General features: G+C 41.6%; 1 protein-coding gene across 4 annotated transcripts in view; it reads left to right on the forward strand.

Annotated features, from left to right (window-relative positions):
* Positions 1-19,583, forward strand: part of RAB7A (RAB7A, member RAS oncogene family) — a 78,411-nt gene that overhangs the window by 45,471 nt on the left and 13,357 nt on the right. The window contains exons 2-4 of one of the 4 annotated variants that reach the window (XM_010589924.3): positions 10,427-10,505; positions 12,684-12,744; positions 14,735-14,861. In XM_010589924.3, the coding sequence (XP_010588226.1) occupies positions 12,692-12,744; positions 14,735-14,861 (180 nt within the window). In that variant the 5' untranslated portion in view covers positions 10,427-10,505; positions 12,684-12,691. Of the gene's footprint in view, positions 1-10,426; positions 10,506-12,683; positions 12,745-14,002; positions 14,199-14,734; positions 14,862-19,583 lie in introns of those variants that run through there. The other 3 variants (XM_023547860.2, XM_003409729.3, XM_064274801.1) reach the window with 3 other exon arrangements.

A 19,583-nucleotide genomic window follows, 5' to 3' on the forward strand; every position in this document is an offset into this window, starting at 1 on the left:
AAGAGATTGACTGCTAACCAGAAGGTCAGCAGTTTGAATCCATCAGCCGCCCCTTGGAAACCCTAGCGGGCAGTTCTGCTCCATCCTATAGTGTCACTATGGGTTGGAATCAACTTGAGGGCAGTGGGTTATGGATCCCAGGATAAGCCTCATGCCTCTCTTGGGGCTTTTGTCCCCTTTTCTGGGCACTCCTGGAAGTGTGTGGTTATAGTCTCTTATACGTTTCTCTCCCATTTTCTTGTACCTTTATTTGGTTCCAATACCATCTGATCATGAAGTTTCTCAAACAGCTCCAGTTTGTCTCTCCCATTTTCTTGTCGGTGGGATATTTTTTACTACTGCTTGAAACTGTAACTTCAGTTTAAATTGTATAGCTTTCTATTCCTCAATGATACTGCTTCTCTTGCCTCTCCCCTGGCTTTAGAACTTTGAAGACATTTTTGTCTTTTGTTTATGTCAGCCTGCCATGCCCTGCTCTTTTCCTTCATCCTTTCTTGTAGTACAATATTTCTTGGACTTGCTAACCCTTGGAAAGCAGTCTGTATGTAGTGCAGTGCCTGGCATATCAGATGTTCAGTAAGTGGCGGTTACCTCCTGCTGTTTTATGGGCTGTGTTCTTCCACCGTTTAGGCCCTAAACTGACCCCTCAATTTGGAAAGTTAAAAAAAAGAGTATGCCTGATATGATTTGTAAACGTTCACTTGAAGATCAATTAAAAAAAAAAAAAGAGTATGCCTGCCACAGACACTACTGTTTAGCTAGATGACCAACACAGTAGTAGTATATGATTTAATTGCCTTTCTGATCTCCCCTGTGGCTTCTCCGAAAGTTTATCAGCAAATGTTGCTTGCCTGTCTCACTCTGAGCCTTGAAATCCATCAGTTGGGAGGGCGGGATGACTGCTGGGTTTTCCTTCTCTCATGGTCAAGTCCAGAGCACGGAGTCTTGGAAGAAAATGGGATGGAGAAAGACATTTACCAGTGTGTCACATTGATTAAAGTTTAGACTGGTACTTTTGAATCTTTTCAGAAGTCTGCTCCTTCTGAAATCTGTGTCCCAGGATGCTCCCTTCACAACACTATGTTTAGACTGTGTCTGCAATAAATCCCAATCTAGTATAGGTAAAGTAGGCAGAGACCATGAGACAACTGAGACACATGGTTGAAATGTTTGAATCTACTAATCCAAGAAATGCAAATAGAATGGGTTTGACCCTCTTCCTAGCTGTCTGATTAGCAATGATTTGTGCTTATGATAGGTGGGGTGTGGTGAAATGGCAGTACTAGCTCGCTCTTGGTGAGGGTGGAAATAAATAAAGCTATTCTGGACAGTAATTTAGCAGTACATCTCAAAGAACTTTAAAATATTCATACTATTTAACTGAGTACACACATATTGGTGAGCGTGGTCAGATTATGCTGATAGATTATGTACACGGATTCATCCCAGCAGAATCGAAAACATGCCATGCTTAATAGCAAGGGAAAGGGTGAATATATCCATATGCGGAAGTGTCAGGCAATCTTAATGAAGGACTTTTAATTACATGAGAAGATATTTAATGTAGGAAAAATAGTGTGCAAAATTATAAATACCGTTAGAAGGAAAATTGGAGCACTTACACCCAGATGCTAGTAGCGATTGCTTCTAGGAGATGGAATTGTGGGTGGCGTTTTCCCCTTGCTTCATTCTTTTGTGCCATCCAGGATTTTCTACTGTACAGGCACTTTAATAAGGAAGGGGAGAGCAGAAAAACCAAATGTGTGGTTAGGGTCTGTTTGCTAAGAGAGGCAACTTAGAAATACCAAACCAGTAAAAATGAACTGTAGAAAATTAGTCTTACCTGTTGAAACCTTTTGAATCTTTAGCATTTGTTCATATATTTAGTACTATCATTACAATTTGTTTTGGGTATGATCTATAAATCACGACAGCTATTGTTCTGTGGTAAGTGTGCCTCAGTCCCCAGAGGGTGTTTTTTTAATGCCTAATCCAGAACCAGTCACCGGCGGTGAGAGCTGATACTGCAGAATGGCATGGCAGTTAAGTGTTTGGGTTGGCACACCTGATAATTTCAGCTCTGCCAGTTAATTGCTATGTGACGTTGGACACAGTAAACACCTGGTTCAGTTTCAGTCCCTCCATTCATTTTGCACTGTTGTCTTGATGGCTTTGCTTTCAATTCCTGATAACTTCAACACCCTTTAGCTTTCACCTCCACTTGAGCACAGTCACCATGACTGACCTCCAACTTCCTACCTTCCTCTGCTATTCTCATTTTCACCATACCACTCCTTTGTTCTCATTGCCCTTCCCTTACCTACTGCTTATGCATTCTCTCTCAGCCCCTTTCTGATGTTACTTGACCCTAGGTCAGTCATTTGAACAATATTTTGACTGACCTTTTTACCTGCTTGGTTTTTTCTAATTTTGCCTGCCCTGGTAGCCAGTTGTTTTTTTCTGCTTCAGAGATGAGGAAAGTGATAGATAACTCCAGGCTAATGGAGGAAAATTCTAGCTTTTGATTATGTTTGAAGGAAAGAATTGTTTCAGCATATGGAATACTGCTAATGTTTGGTCCAAAAATATTAATTCTTGCAAAAAAGGAACTCATTCCAGAATAGGCCACTGATAAGGTTTGGTTTGATAGCAGAAGGAAATAAGTTTGTTCTGAGTGTACTTTATTTTTATTCTTAGAAGATTTTAGAGGTTTAGAAGATACTCATATTTAACAGATTAATGGATGTTACTTAAAATGTTCAGTTCCAAGGAACAGGGTGTCACAGATGTTGTAAAACCGTTTCTTCCTTTCTGCCATGCCTGTTTCAGATTCTCCTGGGAAAAGAAGTGGTCTGTGCTTTAGAAAACATTTTTTCCAGTTAGAAATTTCAAATTTTATAGAACTAAAAAAAATAATTTTAGTCTTCAGAAATCCATGAAGGAAGTGATAGGAATGGATAACAAGTAGAAACTGCCAGTGGAGAGTATGAAGCCACCCGTGCTTGGGCAGCTTCTGGGGGCATAAGTTGTGTTCAAGTGTTTTGGCTTTTTTCTTAGCTCTTTTCTAGAAACAAGTGTCTTATATTTAATCCTGGAGAACGTTAAGTACAAAAACATAGCTCTTAGCTTTTGCCAGTTTAAAGCTTTCAGCGTCCTAGTGAGACCAAATGTGGCATGCCTCTGGATTCAGCTGTTAAGTATCTCTGTAAGAACCTCTGAGTGGTTGTTGTCGTTAGCTGCATCTGAGTCGGCCCCCAACTCGTGGCGATCCCATGCACGAAGGAGCAACCACCGCTCAGTCCTCTGCCATCCCCGTGATTGGTTGTGTATCAGACCGTCGTGATCCGTGGGGAAGTAGATCACCGGGCCTTTCTTCTTAGTCACGAGGCACCGTTGAAACCTGATCAGCATCATAGCAACATGCAGGCCTCTACTTACAGACCTGGGAATCGACCCTAGATCGCCTGCATGAAAGGCAGGAATTCTGCCATTGAACCAGCAAGCCCTAAATGCAGATGAAGATGGAACTCTACATTCAAGTGTACTTTGTCTTCCGTGAGGAACAGGAATATTTAGCGATCAGAAAAGTTATTTGAAAAATCAACAGATTAGCATTTTTCTGTAAAATGGAAATTGCTTTTTAATTGTGTATAAAGGGACATGCTTCCTTAAAGTCTCTCTAAAGTCTCAGAAAAACTTGGTAATATGTGTGTATATCCCTTTCAACTCCTACATGACCATTTTTACTCCATTGGGAATCTGTTCTGGAAGATGAGGTGTAGGGATCTAATCTAAATTCTCACTAAAATATTCCTGGCTCTCACCATTTAGTGAATTGTTCATCCTTTTGCCATTGAATTTTCTAATGCCAGCTTTGTCAAATGTGTTCATTTCTCGGGTTTCCTATGGATCTGGAAGAGCCCAGGTGATACAGTGGTTAAGTGTTCGCTGCTAAGCAAAAGGTCAGCAGTTCAAACCCACCAGCTGCTCTGCAGGAGAAAGATGGGGCAGTCTGCTTCCATAAAGATTACAGCTTTAGAAACCCTGTGGGAGCAGTTCTACTCTGTCCTATGGTGTCGCTGTAAGGTAGAATCAACTCGACAGTAATGGGTTTTATTGATCTGTTTAGTCTTATTCCAGCCTTGCACTATTACTGCTGTATTTTTATAGCACATTTTCTGAGACCCTTTGGTGCAAGGCACCCAACATTACTCTTTTTTGGGGTGGGGGGGCAGGTGAAGGAAGGTATTCTTGTTCATGTATTTAAAAAAATAATTTTGTTGCTGATATTGTTGTTGAGAAGATACACAGCAAGAACATAAACCAACTGAAGTTTCTACATGTACGTTTCAGTGACAGAAGTTACGTTCTTTAAGTTGTGCAACCATCTTTAAGTTGTGCAACCATTCTCACCCTCTTTTTTGAGTTGTGCCTCCTTCATTAACATAAACTCACTCCCCCATAAGTTTCTGTTGTCATTTTGATCCCATGTAGTTAGATTGTTCACGTATTTTTATGAAAAAAGTTAGAAATCATTTCATCAAATTGCGGAGAAGTTTTTCAACTGTTTAAATGAGGGAGAATTAGCATCTTTGCACTAAAGCTTCCTGCTTGGGAATGTCTCCCCATTTATTCAGTAAATTTTGTCTCAGTAAAATTTTCCTTGTTTAGGCCTCATGTCCCTCTCAATCCAGTGGTTGTAGTAGAAACTGGGAAAATCCTTCAGGAAAGTGAATTATCAAAAGCCGTCAAAATGTTTATACTTTTTAGATACAGTAGACTAAATGGGTAGCTCCTTTCTGGAGGTGAGATGAGAAGGCAGAGAAAGGGACAGGAGCTGGTTGAATGGACACGGGAAATCACATTTCAAAGGAGAACAACTAGAGTCACATAGCAATGTGTGTATAAATTTTTGTATAAGAAACTAATTTGAGCTGTAAACTTTCACTTAAAGCACAATTAAAAAAATTGTTTATACTTTTGACTCAGGAACCCCATTCCTAAACAGTATCTGTGGGTTAAGAGTAATACAACCCTTTACCTGTGTGAAAATTTGTCTCTCCCATAACTTTCTTGCTCTTGTATCCCTGGGAACCAGATAAAAGCAGAATGTCAACTCTGTTGCTGGGCAGCGTTGCCATGATGCTTATGTTAGAATGTCCCCTGTTGGTAAATTGCATCTGGATGAGGAGGGAGGGACTTTAAATACCCAGTGGGAATGCCTGGGCTTTGCTGAGTGCTGACATGTGTACTTGGATATACCCTGTGGGGAGCCTGGGTGCTTTGCCTACCCAAACAAAAGAAAAAAAAACAAAGGAGCTGTTAAAAGAGATAGTGGCTCCTCTCAGGAACAAGGATTCTAAGTCAGGGTGCCTCCCGCTTCCCCCAACCCTTGCATGTGAGTCCACACAGTCTCCTTGAACTTGAGCTGTACTGGTGTGTGGACTATTGCAAGAACTCCCACCGAAGATCACCTGTTGCTGCCCTGCCAGTAAGTGGAGTCCCAGCCTTCTCAGTAGACTGGTGCCAGGTGTGGCCTGTGATAGGCTTGTGAGTCTGAACGTTTATCACATCTAAACCACCACCCCACCCCACTCCCCAAGTGTTAATGTATCCCAAAGAAATGATCCTGCGGACAAACATATTCTTTGCACCATTGCTTGTTCCACATTTTTATATATTACATAAAGGGCAGAAATGGCTAATAAAATGCTTAATTTGCTCAAAGGAATATTAGCCAATAAATCTATAGTTTTGAAGAACTGAAAATGAGAATAAATTAATAATATGAGAGGAACAAAATACCAGATTGTATGCTGGGGATGTGCTCTTGATGTAGTGGGAATTTAGGTGATATCCATGTAGCATCCTCAGGTAGTTTCTTGGGGTTAATATGAGGAAAGTGGCTCAGGGGTGTGGCGCTCTGTTGCCCAAGAGGGTTGACCAAACAAGGGGGCCACACCAACTGCGTTGCCGGCCCGGCTGGGCTCTGGCTTGTGTGGGCAAAGTCACAAAGGGAAGGAACAGAAATAAGATTTGTAGCTCTTAAAGTGTATTTCTTACGTGTTTTCTTTTGAATATTATTAAAAAATGGAGCCCTGTCGGTGCAGTGATTGAAAGCTCCTTTGCAAACCAAGAGGTCAGCAGTTCGAATCCACCTGCCACTCCTTGGAAACCCTATGGGGCAGTTCTATTCTGTTCCTGTAGGGTTGCTGTGAGGCGGAATCAACTTGATGGTAACAGCTTTTTTGGTTGGTAAACCAACAAAACTTAACAAACCAAGCTATGCAAATCCCTTTTCTCAATCTAAAAATCAGTGACTTTCTTAAATATTCCTTAAGAATATCTTTACAGATTTCCATCTTCTCTTCATCCCTTTCTTTAATTTGCCCTTATGTAGATTTAAAACTTGCCCAGAGTGTCATACTCTGAACTCTAGTTCAGAGTGTGGTATCAGACTTTAGAGTGAGACTCGTTTGTTTTTTGGTTTTTGTTTTTCTTTGCTTCTTTCTTTCTGTTTCTCACTATTTCTTTTCCTTTTTATTGTGGTAAAATATAAATAACATAGTATTTACCATTTTAACCGTTTCAGTGGATAACACAGCGGCATTAAGAGGATTCACAGTGTTGTGTAATCATTACCCTGACTTCCATAGCTTTTTAATTATTCCAGACTGAAACTCTGTACCCATTAAACAATTATTCTCTATTCCCCCCTCCCCAGCCTCTGGTAAGCACTAATCTAACTTTTTGTCTCTTCATTTCCCATTCTAGATACTTCATATAAATGGAATCATAAATATTTGTTCATTTGTGTCTGGCTTATTTCACTTAGCACGTTTTCAGGGTTCATCCATGTTGTAGCATGTATTAGAACTAAATTCCTCTTTTTGGCTGAATAATATTCCATTGTATGTATATGAAGGAGCCCTGGTGGTATGGTGGTAAAGGTCTCTGTGCAACAGAAAGGTCAGTGGTTCCAATCCACCAGCCACTACCTGGGAGAAAGATGCGGCACTCTGCTTCCTTAAAGATTTATAGCCTTGGAAACCCTGGGGGCAGTTCTAGTCTGTCCTATAGGGTAGCTGTGAGTCGGAATCTACTCAGCAGCAGTGAGTTTGGCTTTGGGGTATGTAATAACCACAATTTTGTTTGTCCATTCATCTGTTGATGGGCACCTGGGTTGTTTCCACCTTTTGGTTGTTATGAATAACGTTGCTGTGAACATTGGCCTATGAGCACCTGAGTCCCTATTTTCCACTCTTTTTGGAATATACCTAGGAGTGTAATTGCTGGGTTGTAACTTCTATGTTTAACATTTTAAGGAACTCCCAAAGTGTTTTTCACAGTGGTTGCACCATTCTGCATTCCTACCAGCAGTGCACAAGGGTTCCAATTTCTACACATCCTTGTCTACACTTATTATTTTCTGTTTTTTCTGATAATAGCCATCCTAGTAAGTGTGATGTGATATCTCATTGTGGTTTTGATTTTCATTTTCCATGAGTTGGAATCGTCTTGATGACAGTGGGTTTCGTTTTTTGATTTTTTAATGACTAATTAGATAGAGCATCTTTTCATGTGCTTATTGGTCGTTTTTGGAGCTCTGGTGGCACAGTGGTTAAGAACTCGGCTGCTAACCGAAAGTTAGCAGTTTGAATCCATGAGCCACTCGTTGGAAACCCTGTGGGTCAGCTCTACTCCTGCAGGGTCACTATGAATCAGAATCAACTTGATAGCAATGGGTTTTATTGGTCATTTGTCTGTTTTCTTCAGAAATGTCTCTTCAAATCCTTTGCCCTTTTTAATAGGGTTATTTTGTTGTAGTTGAGTTGTAGGAGTTCTTTTTATATCCTGGGTACTAAATTCTTATCAGGTATATGATTTGCAGATATCATCTCCCAGTCTGTGGATTGTCTTTTCACTCTCTTGATAATGAAAGTAAAAGGAGGGAGGGACTATAGATACTCGTCACACAAAAGTATTAAATCCTGGATGAAGTCCAATTTATTTAATTTTATTTATTTTTTGGCCTGTCCTTTGGTGTCGTATTTAAGAAACCATTGCGAAATCAAGGTCATGAAATTTTACCTCTATATTTTCTTCTAAGGGTTTATAGGTCTTAAGTATAGGTCTCTGATCTGTTTTGAGTTAAATCTTTGGATATGGTTTAAGGTAAGGGTCCAACTTCATTCTTCTTCATGTAGTTTTCAAGATTGTTTTGGCTATTTGGGGTCCCTTGAAATTCCATAAGAATGTCTGCAAAAAACTACCACTGAGATTTTGATAGAGATTGCATTGAATCTATGTATCATTTTGGGTAGTATTGTTATTGTGACAATATTAAGTCTATCACTCCATGAACATGGAATGTCTTTTTATTTATTTAGGTCTTGTTTCATTTCTTTCAGCAGTGTTTTGTAGTTTTCAGTGTCCGTGTCTTGTGCCTCCTTGGTTAGAATTATTCATAAGAATTTTGTTGTTTTGATGCTATAAATGAAATTGTTTTCTCAGTTTCCTTTTTGGACCATTCATTGCTAGTGTATAAAAATACAACTGATTTTTGTGTATGTGTTGGTTCTGTATCCTGCAACTTTGCTAAATTCATTGTTTGGTTCCTTTTTGAATTTTCTACCTCTTTATTGATGTTCCCTATTCATATATTGTGTAAAAAATGGCATGGCAGAGGCATCTGACCTCCTCTAACTTCACAAGGGGGAAGAAGAATCATTATCAACATCAACAGCCCAAAGCTGATTCCTGTTAGACAGAGGTCAGAAATGCCTCCTCTCTCCACCCTTTTTACCAAATCTGATACTAGCCGTCTCTCCCACTGCTGGGTTTGATAATTCGTTGCAGTAGCTACACAGAACTCACAGACAATATTCACAATTATGGGGTTTATTAGGGAAGCAACAGGTTACAGTTTGGGATCAGAAATAGCTCACAATACAGTTCTTTGATCAGGACAGCTTCTCAGGCCTCTCTTGGCCCTTCAGCCAGTTCTCTGTTCTGCTCAAGAAAGTGTTTATCTCCACCAGTAAGTGCCCAGAGGTAGCCCACCCCACCAGTAAGCCTTGGCCCAAAGGCGCTCAGGCTTCTGGCTCCATGGGCCGGCAAGCCTAGCTCTGCCAAGTGCCTGGAGGCACCCCATTTCACTGGGAAGCCCACTGTGCCATCTCCGGGTGGTCTCCTGATTCTGCTGCCTCTGCTGTCACAGTTTGTCTGCCATAGCTTCTTGCTGTCGTGCACCATTTCCAGTATTACAGCTCTCTCTCTCTCTGTTTCCTGGATCTCAGTGGTTCTCAGCACAGGGACCCTGGGTACAAAGAACATGCACCGTTCCTGTCTCTTATTCTTGGTAGTGAAGCCCCCCACTGCTCTGGAATTGGCTGTCTTTTAAGCCTTGCAGGGTGGCAAAACTGACCAGTCTCCTCGTTAGGGTTCCATATACCTTAGTTGCATGATCCCACCCCCACAGGGGTGCCATGCACTTTATTTGCATTATTATCATGCTGTCAAACTCTCTTGATGGGCCACAAGCACCTCATTTGCATAATCCCACCCAGTCATTTGGTGAGAGTTGAAAGACCATGAAGAGAAGGCCATATAAAAACAATCCATGACTCCATGATTGTTTTGCTGGTTTCTTTTAGTCCTTTGTCCATGGTTTCCCTTAGCTCATTGAATATATTTAAGACAATTGATTTAACATCTTGTACTAGTAATTCCAGTGTTAATTCAAGCATAGTTTCTGTCAAATTTTGTCCGTGATCCACACTTTCCCATTTCTTTGTTTACACTGTGATTTTTTTGTCAAGAACTGGACATTCTGAGTGTTAAGTCGTTACTGTAGAAATCAGATTCTCCCACTCCTCAAAGATTGCTGATGTTTGCTTATTGAGGGCTGCAGCTGTCCATTTGTGATTTTTCCAGACTATTTTTGCAACGTATGTATTTCTTGTATGTGGTCACTGAAGTTTCTGTTCTGTTATCTCTGCCATCAGCCAGTGACTTGACAAAGATTTCTTTAAATGTCTGACTCCAAATAGGTGGGAAAAAGTAAGGTTCTGTTGCTTTAAGTCTTCTGGTAGATGCTGCTAGAGGAAGAGTTTGTGGCCCAGAAGGTCGATCCCTCAGGGAACAGCCAGACCAAACAAAATGTAGTACCCTAAATTTGAGGGGAGGGAACAAGGTGTCTTCTGCCCACCCTGACACCATCCAGCCACTTCAGGAATGCAGCTGCTATCCCCACAGCCTCAGCAGGGCTGAGGAAGGGGGTGGGTGGGGGGTGTGATCACTGATTTGCACACACTACCCTCTTACCAAAGACTAGCAGCCTCCTCTTATCAAGCAAACCCTGGTTATAAGCAGCCAGTCAGGTTCCAGAATTCCAAAATAGTTGATTTCATATCTGTCTTTCCAGGTCATTTGGTTGCTTAGGTGGAGCTTCCTACTCTACCATCTTCTGTGACCTCACAGTGAGACAGTCCCTGGGGAGGAAGGTGGGTACTCATGGGGATCCACTGATATGGATGGTTTAGGGTATGCCTCTCACCACTGATAGGAAGAATCCTAGATGAGATGGAAAACTGAAAGAAGCAGGCTTTGCAGAACTCCAGCTCATCTTATACTGCCCCTTTTGCCACCTAACTAGCACTAGTGGGAACTTTACAGATGCACACTGGTGGACAGAGATATGGTATGTTCAGAATCTAGCTATGGACACGAGGCTGAAGACTTGAGACAGCCGACCCTTGGGGTACGTCATGGGGCCTGGTGTAAGTGCCTAAGAAACAGTTCCTCCAGGCTGACTCCACTTCCCACACTTGTTACCACAGCCACAAGAAACAGACTCTCAGAAACCACATAAGACAAAAACTTTCAAGGGCATAGAGCTCACTATCCCTGATTTGTGGAACTGTAGTCAGTTCTGGTGTTTCCTTTCAGTTTGTAGTCTTAGTGCAATACCACCTTTGGAAAAACAGGTGAAGAGTTGACAACCAAGCATCTGGAAGAGGGAGAGATAGCTTAATTACCTTGCCTAGGCTCTGTGACTTACTGGTTCTCATTGCCTTATGGACTCTGTGTTTGGTTGTTTGTTCATCTCAGTATTTGGCACACATTAAGATGATAACAGCCAACATTTATTAAACACTTAGAGTATTCTAGTCAGGTCCCTGAGTGGTACAAACAGTTTGTGCTCAACTGCTAATCGAAAGGTTGGAGGTTGGAACCCAACGACAGTGCCATGGAAGAAGGGCCCAGATGAGAATCAACTCAATGTCAATGGCTTTGGTTTTTTTTTTTGGTTTGTATTCTAGTCATTCTGGGCATTTTACTCATTCAGTCCTCACAGCATCCTTGAACTGTTATTCTCTATCTCCCTACCTTAACAGAGAGGTTAAATGACTTGCCCAAGATCACACAGCTAATAAATGGCAAAGCCAGAATAAAAACCCAGGTGGTCTGGGTTCAGTATTGCATGCGTAAGTGCCCACCCATTGTAGGCAGTACTGTCAGCCTCACCCTTCAAGAAGCTAGGTGCCTAAAGATAAAACTAAAAAGTAGCTTTTCTGTGACCCTGTCTGCCTTCCTTGTTCCCCCAAACTACAGAAGAATAAAAGGCTTTAACCAACTTAATTTCCTACTTTGTTTACATATAAACATTTATTTCTCCACCCCCACTGAAGGCAGAAGTTGGATGTTGACCCCTGCCTTGTCATTCCTAGTATTCTGCCCTGGCTGTTTAATGTCTGCTGGTGATGAAGGGCCAAAGCTAGGGGTTCTCAGAAGGCATACGTGTCATTTTTTAGAGTGCTCACATTCAATCTCGAATTCCCAATTCTGTGAGAGATTACAAGCCTCCCATTGGGAATTTCAGCTGTCGGAAGAGGAGTGTTCCTCCAGCGGGTCTTAGATAGGTCAGTAACATTGGGGTCAAGAATTTAGGATTCCAACTTCTCTGAAAGCCACTGAGTTAGTCTCTGAAGACTCAGAGGTAAATAAGACAGGAACCCTTCTTAGTATATAAATAGTCCACAGTGTGGTGAGTGGAGCAAAAAGTAGGCATCTTATTGTCTGGTCAGGGTCAGCGAAGGCTGCCCAAAAGGTTTTCTGGAAAAGGTGGTCTGGAGCTGCCAAGTCAAATATCACTCATGTACTAAACCAATATTTAATAATAATTCTCCAGTAGGCACTGGAGACACAGTATAGTATAAAACTGTCTTCGTGGAGATTATTAGAATAGAGAAGACAAATAAAATACATGAAACATCAAATAGTGATAAGTGTTCTGAAGAAAAACAAAGCAGGGTAAAGGCATGGAGAGCAAATGGGGAGGGAAGGAGTGCCAGTTTAGATGAAATGGTCACCTTTCTGAGGAAGTGATGTTTGCGCAGAGACCTGAATGAAGAGAAGGACTGAGCTGCTGAGTAAATGGGAGCATAATCCAAATTGCTGTTAGCAACGGCCAACTTGGAGAATACATTCTTTTGGACTGCTCACAGGGACAGGATGCTATTTTGCCCTTTATGAAGGCCCCCTAGGGGGTAGGAAAATAGCCAGCGGGAAGGCTCAGAGCACAGTGATACTGGGGCTGTTTAGATGTTTGTGCCAAGGGAAGTATGGTTCACCTTGGTATTTCCATCACTCTCACAGTGCTTTCTCCTTTCCTCTTTCAGTTTGAAGGATGACCTCTAGAAAGAAAGTGTTGCTGAAAGTTATCATCCTGGGAGATTCTGGGTAAGTGTTCCATTGAATCAGAGATAACAGATTGGCTTGGGTTTAAGCTTGACAGCCTTGAAGCCTCTGCCTTCCACCCTGACATTTGCCACTTCCTTCTCTAATAATGGTGGTGTAGGGCCTTTGGTCTACCCGCCGGTTTGAAACACAGCAGAAATTTGCATGAGCCCTTGTTATGTTACCCTTCTTTCTCTGACTTTTAGCGTGATTTTGGGGAAGGGTGGCTATTTGAACTCATGTAAACCCTGGTGGCATAGTGGTTAAGTGCTCCGGCTGCTAACCAAAAGGTCGGTGGTTCAGATCCACCAGGCAGTCCTTGGAAACTCTATGGGGCAGTTCTGCTCTATTCCGTAGGGTCACCATGAGTCGGAATCAACTCAACGGCAAGGGTTTTGGAACTATTGCTTGGCATTTTCATGGAATCCTTTTCCTCTAAGCTGGCTAGACTAGGGAGTTCTGTTTATTTAGATGTGTTGCCAGTGGCCTCATACCTATCAGATATGGGTTTTGGCTACACTATGCAGTACTTCTACTGCTGTACCTGAATCAGACCTATATGCAGAAGAGCCTGGGACTGGGTTCCCATCCTAGCCGTGGCTCTAGCCAGGTGACTCTTTAGTAGTTCATAAGATTCTGTAGCAGTGCTTTTCAGACTTGGCATCTGAAGTGCTCATGAAAGCATTCAGATGGTGGGAGCCTATACAGTAATAATAATAAATGCAGGTATTCTCCTCATTACAAAGATCCTTGCTCTTCCTTTAAAGAGCCAGTGATTTTTTTGTCCTGGCTGGCTTAATTTGAATCACCTGAGGAGCCCTAAAAACACTGCTAGTATCCACTCAGCCCCTGATTAATGGAGTAGGGCCTAGTAAAAAAAAAAAAACTGCCATCAAGTCAATACGAACTCACAGCGACCCTATAGCACAGAGTAGAACTGCCCCATAGGGTTTCCAAGGCTGTAATCTTTACAGAAGCTGACTGCCACATCTTTCTCCCATGGAGCAGCTGGTGTGTTCAAACCGCTGACATTTTGGTTAGCAGCCAAGCTGGTAGGTAGTACTTAAACACACACACTCCAGGTGACTCTGATATGCTGCCAGGATTGAAACACACTGCTTTTAGGCCAGTGTTACCCAAGCCTCCTGAGAAAAATCACCAGAGCCTTAAGATTACAAATTTCCTGACTTCTCCCCTGGAAGTTCTGACTCAGGTGGCCTGAGTTGGAGAACACTCCCTTAGGCTATGTCTGTACTTTCAGATCCTTCAGACCTTCTGCTTATGAAAAAACTAACGTGTTCCTTTGGGGAAAGGAAGGTGACACTGTTGGCTATGAGGACGATTTCTGTGTTATCTTTAGGGGCTTTTACCTGCCCCAGCCTCATCACAAACTGTCACGCATTGTCTCTTGCTGAGTCTTCTTACTGAAAAACATCTGTGGAGGAGCATCCTTTGAGGTAGATTCTGGTTTGGTGGAATATTGGTGCTTTATGTGCTTTAGACCTTAAGCTTTGTAGAGCAGAAAAGTTGGCTGACTGACGTGTGTCTGCTTGAAGCCAGTGGCCTCCTGCTGTATTACTTCATCAGACTTTATAGTAACCACTAAATGAAGAAACATCCGAGACTGCAGTGAAATTTTTTGAATAGTGGAGCGAACTTACTGCTGTCACTTCTTTTAGAAGGAGAATATTTGCTGGCATCCTTCTCGAAGGGGGAAAAAATACTAGATTCTGCCATCCAAGTTGCCTGTACCAACATTTTGGAGCAGCTTTTCAACATCTGGTCCACATCTGTACCTTATATTTTTATCCCAAGAGAAAGTACAACCCTAAAATGAGTAATGTTGGGAGGTTTGCTGGCTTCGTCCTCTATTTTGAGGCCAATTCCATGTTGTCCTCAAAACAGGCAGGTTCCTTTTAAAGCTGCAAATATAAGAATTAGTTTTCAGTCCCTTCCTATTTGGCTTATACTTGTGGTTTTTCTCCAATTTCAGAGTCGGTAAGACATCGCTCATGAACCAGTATGTGAACAAGAAATTCAGCAATCAGTACAAAGCCACAATAGGAGCAGACTTTCTGACAAAGGAGGTGATGGTGGATGACAGACTAGTTACAATGCAGGTAAGTACTCATCTCAGCTTTGCTAACCAAGCCTGTTTGTTCGTTTAGTCTCAATCCTTTTTTTACTTCATGTGCAGGCATTTTTCTTCCTTCTTCTTCGAATCCCACTACTATATTCACAGTTAAATGGTTGTACGTAGGGGTATCAAATAAAATACAAGACACCCAGTTAAATTTGAATTTCAGATAAACAGTGAATAGTTTTCTAGTATAATCAGATGTTAAGTATTTAGTGCAAGTATGTCCCAAATATTGTCCGAGATACAGTAAAAAGACACTAAAAATTATTTGTTGCTTATCTGAAATTCTAATTTAACTGCAGTTTCTGTCTTCTGTTGTTGTTTTTTAGGTTTTCCCCCCCTTCTAAATTTGGCAGCCTACAGGTTTCTGTCTTGTGTCTCCAAAATGTCTATTTTATCCTTGCTTAGTGCTTTAGGTAAAAAATCTTTGTGTCTGTCCTAAGTTCTTACAGTGGCTGTTAAAAGTAGCTTCCCTAATTTTCTTTCCTATATTTTTCCTAATTTTATTCTGTGATTTATCCTATGTATATATAACCTCCAAAGTTTTTATTAAGCCAGTCTACTTTTTCATTTACCAGCTTAATCTTTCAAGGGCTTTCCTTTCAACAGCTAGGATAAGATAACAGATTCCTTAGCATAGCCTTTTGAATGCCTTCATATTCTGATTACAAATGTTTCCTCTCTTTTTTGTCTCTTGCCTTCCAGATCAGGTTCTGCTCTTATAAACCTGTCCTTGCACATGTCTCTGTTTGTCAGGAAAATTATAAAAACCAAATGCATTGACTTCGAGTCAATTCCGACTCACAGTAACCCTATAGGACAGAGTATAACTGCTCCATAGAGTTCCAAGGAGTGCCTCATGGATTCAAACTGCCAGCCTTTTGGTTAGCAGCCATAGCACTTAACCACTACACCATCACGGTTTCCCTGTTTGTCCAGGAAGTCCCATCTGTCACATCCATGCCCACCCTGAAGTCTCTAACTTTTAGCTCAAATGTCACCTTTTGACAACTACCTACATGGCAATTTTTCCTTCCTATATTATATAAATGCTTTCCCCAAGAGACTAAGCCTCTAGACGTCAAATACAAGATCTTATCCCATTGTAGTCCTGGCAGACACCTGGAAAATAGTAGGGGCGGAAATGTTTGGATGAAATATAGGTTAAAGGTAGAAAAGTTTTTGTATATGTTGATCTTAAGCTGACCTGCTCCCAGAGAATAAGGACTCGTGACACTATACTTGACAGTTGACTTGAATTTCTAGGACAGAGCTAACATGGATCTTCCCACTCCCTGCCTCAACCTCACATACACATCTCACTGCTATCAAGTTGATTCCAACTCATAGCAACCATAGAAAACAGAGTAGAACTGCCCATTGGGTTTCCAAGGCCATAAATCTTCACAGAAGCAGACTGCCACATCTTTCTCCCACTGAGTAGATGGTGGGTTCAAAGCACTGACCTTCTGGTTAACAGCTGAGCACTTTAACCACTGTGCCACCAGGGCTTCTCATATACACACAGACATGCTCAAAGTATAACTAGTATTACTAAATAAGCCAAGCAGCTGCCTTTGAGTCAGTTCCAACTCATGGCAGTCCCATGTGTGTTAGAGTAGAACTTTGCTCCACAGGGTTTTCAGTGTCTGATGTTTTGGAAGTAGATCACCAGGCTTTCTTTCAAGGCCCTTGGTGGACTCAAACCTCTAGTCTTTTGGTTAGCAGCCAGGTGCATTAACGGTTTCCACTACCCAGAGACTCCTGATTAAACCAAGCTTGAAAGAAAAGGAAATTTCAAGATTTGGCAGGAATGAAGAGGGAACTGAAAGCTAGTGATAATTCCAGGCCCTGCCATGGTGATCTGAGAGTTTATAACTAGACTAGAGTTTTATCAGTTATGCAGGAGCAAAAGATGTGAGTGCACAAGGTTGTGGAGCTAGAACTGAGAATCTCTGTATACAAACACACACAGCTATCTAGGGCTTTGGAAGAATGTTCCCTCAGTGAAAGTAGGACTGGAAGACCTTGGCTGAAATAAGTTGCAGAGCTTATGTTGAAAGTATAGGCTTGGGGCTTTGCTTTATTGTCTCCTTATTGGAAAATCCCAGACCCCATATCCACGTGTGTAGATTCTAAATTTACACTCTGCATGATGTAGAAATCTGTGTCATGAAGAATTTAACATAAACCTCTGTCACTCCTGGCAAAAATAACAATAAAACCCCTCTATAGGAACGCTTACAGTCTCAGGACAGAACAACTAATCTATGAAGATGAGCTCATAGCCACATGAGGAAATAACATACCACAAGAAATGTTCACAATGACTAGAGATTTTTTTTTAAAAAAAGGAATAGAAACCATTATGGAAAGGAATACTATAAAACATGAGGATATGGAAAACTTAGAACTTCAAGAACTGAAAAAAGTTATTAAAGTAAATGAGCAGTTAAATATTAAACACAGCTGAAGAAAATGGTAAACTATAAGAGCTGAGCAAATTATCTAGAAGAAAATCCAGAACAGCAGAATACAGAACAACCAGAGAGAAAAGACAGATTACTTTTACAGGAGCAGCAGTTAGACTGACGAATTCTTAACAGCAACAGAGGCCAAAAGGTAATGGAATAACTTCAGGGTGCTAGGGCAAAATACCACCTCAAGATTCTACATGTGTACCAGCCAAACTAAAAGCTACTTCTGGTGCCAGGAGAACTAGACCTGTAGAACCAAGCTGTGGTTTTAATAGCCACATGGGCCAAGGGATTCAGAAGTCTGAGCCCAGTCCCTGCTGGGTTGGGGCCATTATAATAGAGCCATACACGCACTTCCAGCTGAAACCCTAGAGTGCTGCACTCATGAAGTAAGCCACATCTGGAGAACCACGGTGCACTGAGCAGAGTCTGGAAACAACCTCTCGTGTTCCTGGGAGGTTGAAACTAAAGACTAGCCCTTGTGCTTTGGCAGCCAAACTTGTGTTGCTGGGTTAGTGTTCTTAGACTTCAGTGTCCTATGAATCACTGGAATCTTGTTGATAAGCAGATTTTGACTCAGTAAGATTGAGTTGGAGGCCTGAGCTTCTGTACAGGCTCCTGGGTGATGCCGATGCCTTTGGTGAGAGAGCCACGCTGAGCAATAAGGGTCTAAGGAATTGCATGTGAAATTATTTTAGAATGGTTCTGCACTGTTAGTGCCATTAGAAGACTAAAATTTAATGAAAATTATCTCTGGAAGAAATCTTCATCCTAAATTTTGAAGAATCTCATATATTTTTCAAGAGCTTTTAGCAGCTCACAATAAAAGATAATCAAAATAAGAAAACAAGAGCTCATGAGAAAGAACCAGTAGAAATCTAGCTGTTAAGTCCAGTGTGCTTGCTATAGTTAAAGAAATAAGGCAGTCTGGGTGGCATAAATGGTTTGCAGTTGACTACTACCCTAAAAGTTGGTACTTCATACCCACTCAGCAGTGCCACGGAAGAAAGGCCTGGCAGTCTGCATCCATAAAGATTAAAACCTCTTCCTGCTGAGTCGATTCTGACTCATAGCAACCCTGTAGGACAGAGTAGCACTACCCCATATGGTTTCCAAGGCTGTATACGAAAGCAGATTGCCGCATCTTTCTCCCACAGAGCCGCTGGTATATTCAAACTGCCTACCTTTCATTTAGCAGCTGAGTGCTTAGCCACTATGCCACTGGGGCTCCTTTTCCATAAAAATTATAGACAAGAAAAGCCTGTGGAGTTCAGTCCTACTGTGTAACACATGGGGTCACCATGAGTTGGCATTGACTCAACAGCAGTGGGGTTTTTTGTTTTGTTTTGTTTTGTTTTACATATCTGCAGAGAGGAAATTAGGCAACATAGATTTTGGGGGAAAAAAACAAATTCTAAAAATGAAATACAGTAAACAAAATTGAAAATCCAGAGAATGGTTTTGGCAGAAGATAAGCCCCACCAGAAGAGGGTTGGTAGGAAGAAATGGCATGGGAGATATAAAAGAAAAGTAAAGACAGGATTCAGTGAGAATTTCTGACACGCCTTTAATGAGAGTCTCAGAAGAAGAGAAGAAAGACTAGATCAAAGGTAATATTTGCTAAGAATTTTCCAGAATCCCCATGGCACCTGTCCACAGATTCAGGAAGCCCAGATTCCAAGAAGGTTAGATGAAAAGAAATCTACATAAATCATAATGAAATTGCAAAAAACAAACAAACTTACAAGCAACTGGAGGAAATACGATGACCTTTAAAGGGCAACCCACCACCCATCTGTTAGTTTCTCCTGCTGTGTTGGCTTGCATGCTGCTATGATGCTGGGAGGTAATACCAGCAGGGTCACCTTTGGTAGACAGGTGTCATTGGAGCTTCCAGACTATAAAATAGACTAGGAAGAAATGCCTGGGAATGCCCCCCACATGTCTGTCAGTTTGTCATATTGTGGGGGTTGCATGTTGCTGTGATGCTGGAAGCTTTGCCACCGGTATTCGGATACCAGCAGGGTCACCTATAGAGGACAGGTTTCAGTTGAGCTTCCAGACTAAGACAGACTAGGAAGAAGGACCCGGCAGTCTATTTCTGAAAGGCATTAGCCAGTGAAAACCTTATGAATAGCAGAGGAACATTGTCTGATACAGTGCTGGAAGATGAGCCCCCCAGGTTGGAAGGCACTCAAAAGATGACTGGGGAAGAGCTGCCTCCT

Source organism: Loxodonta africana, chromosome 22 (genome assembly GCF_030014295.1).
Source record: "Loxodonta africana isolate mLoxAfr1 chromosome 22, mLoxAfr1.hap2, whole genome shotgun sequence".
Lineage (NCBI taxonomy): Eukaryota > Metazoa > Chordata > Mammalia > Proboscidea > Elephantidae > Loxodonta > Loxodonta africana.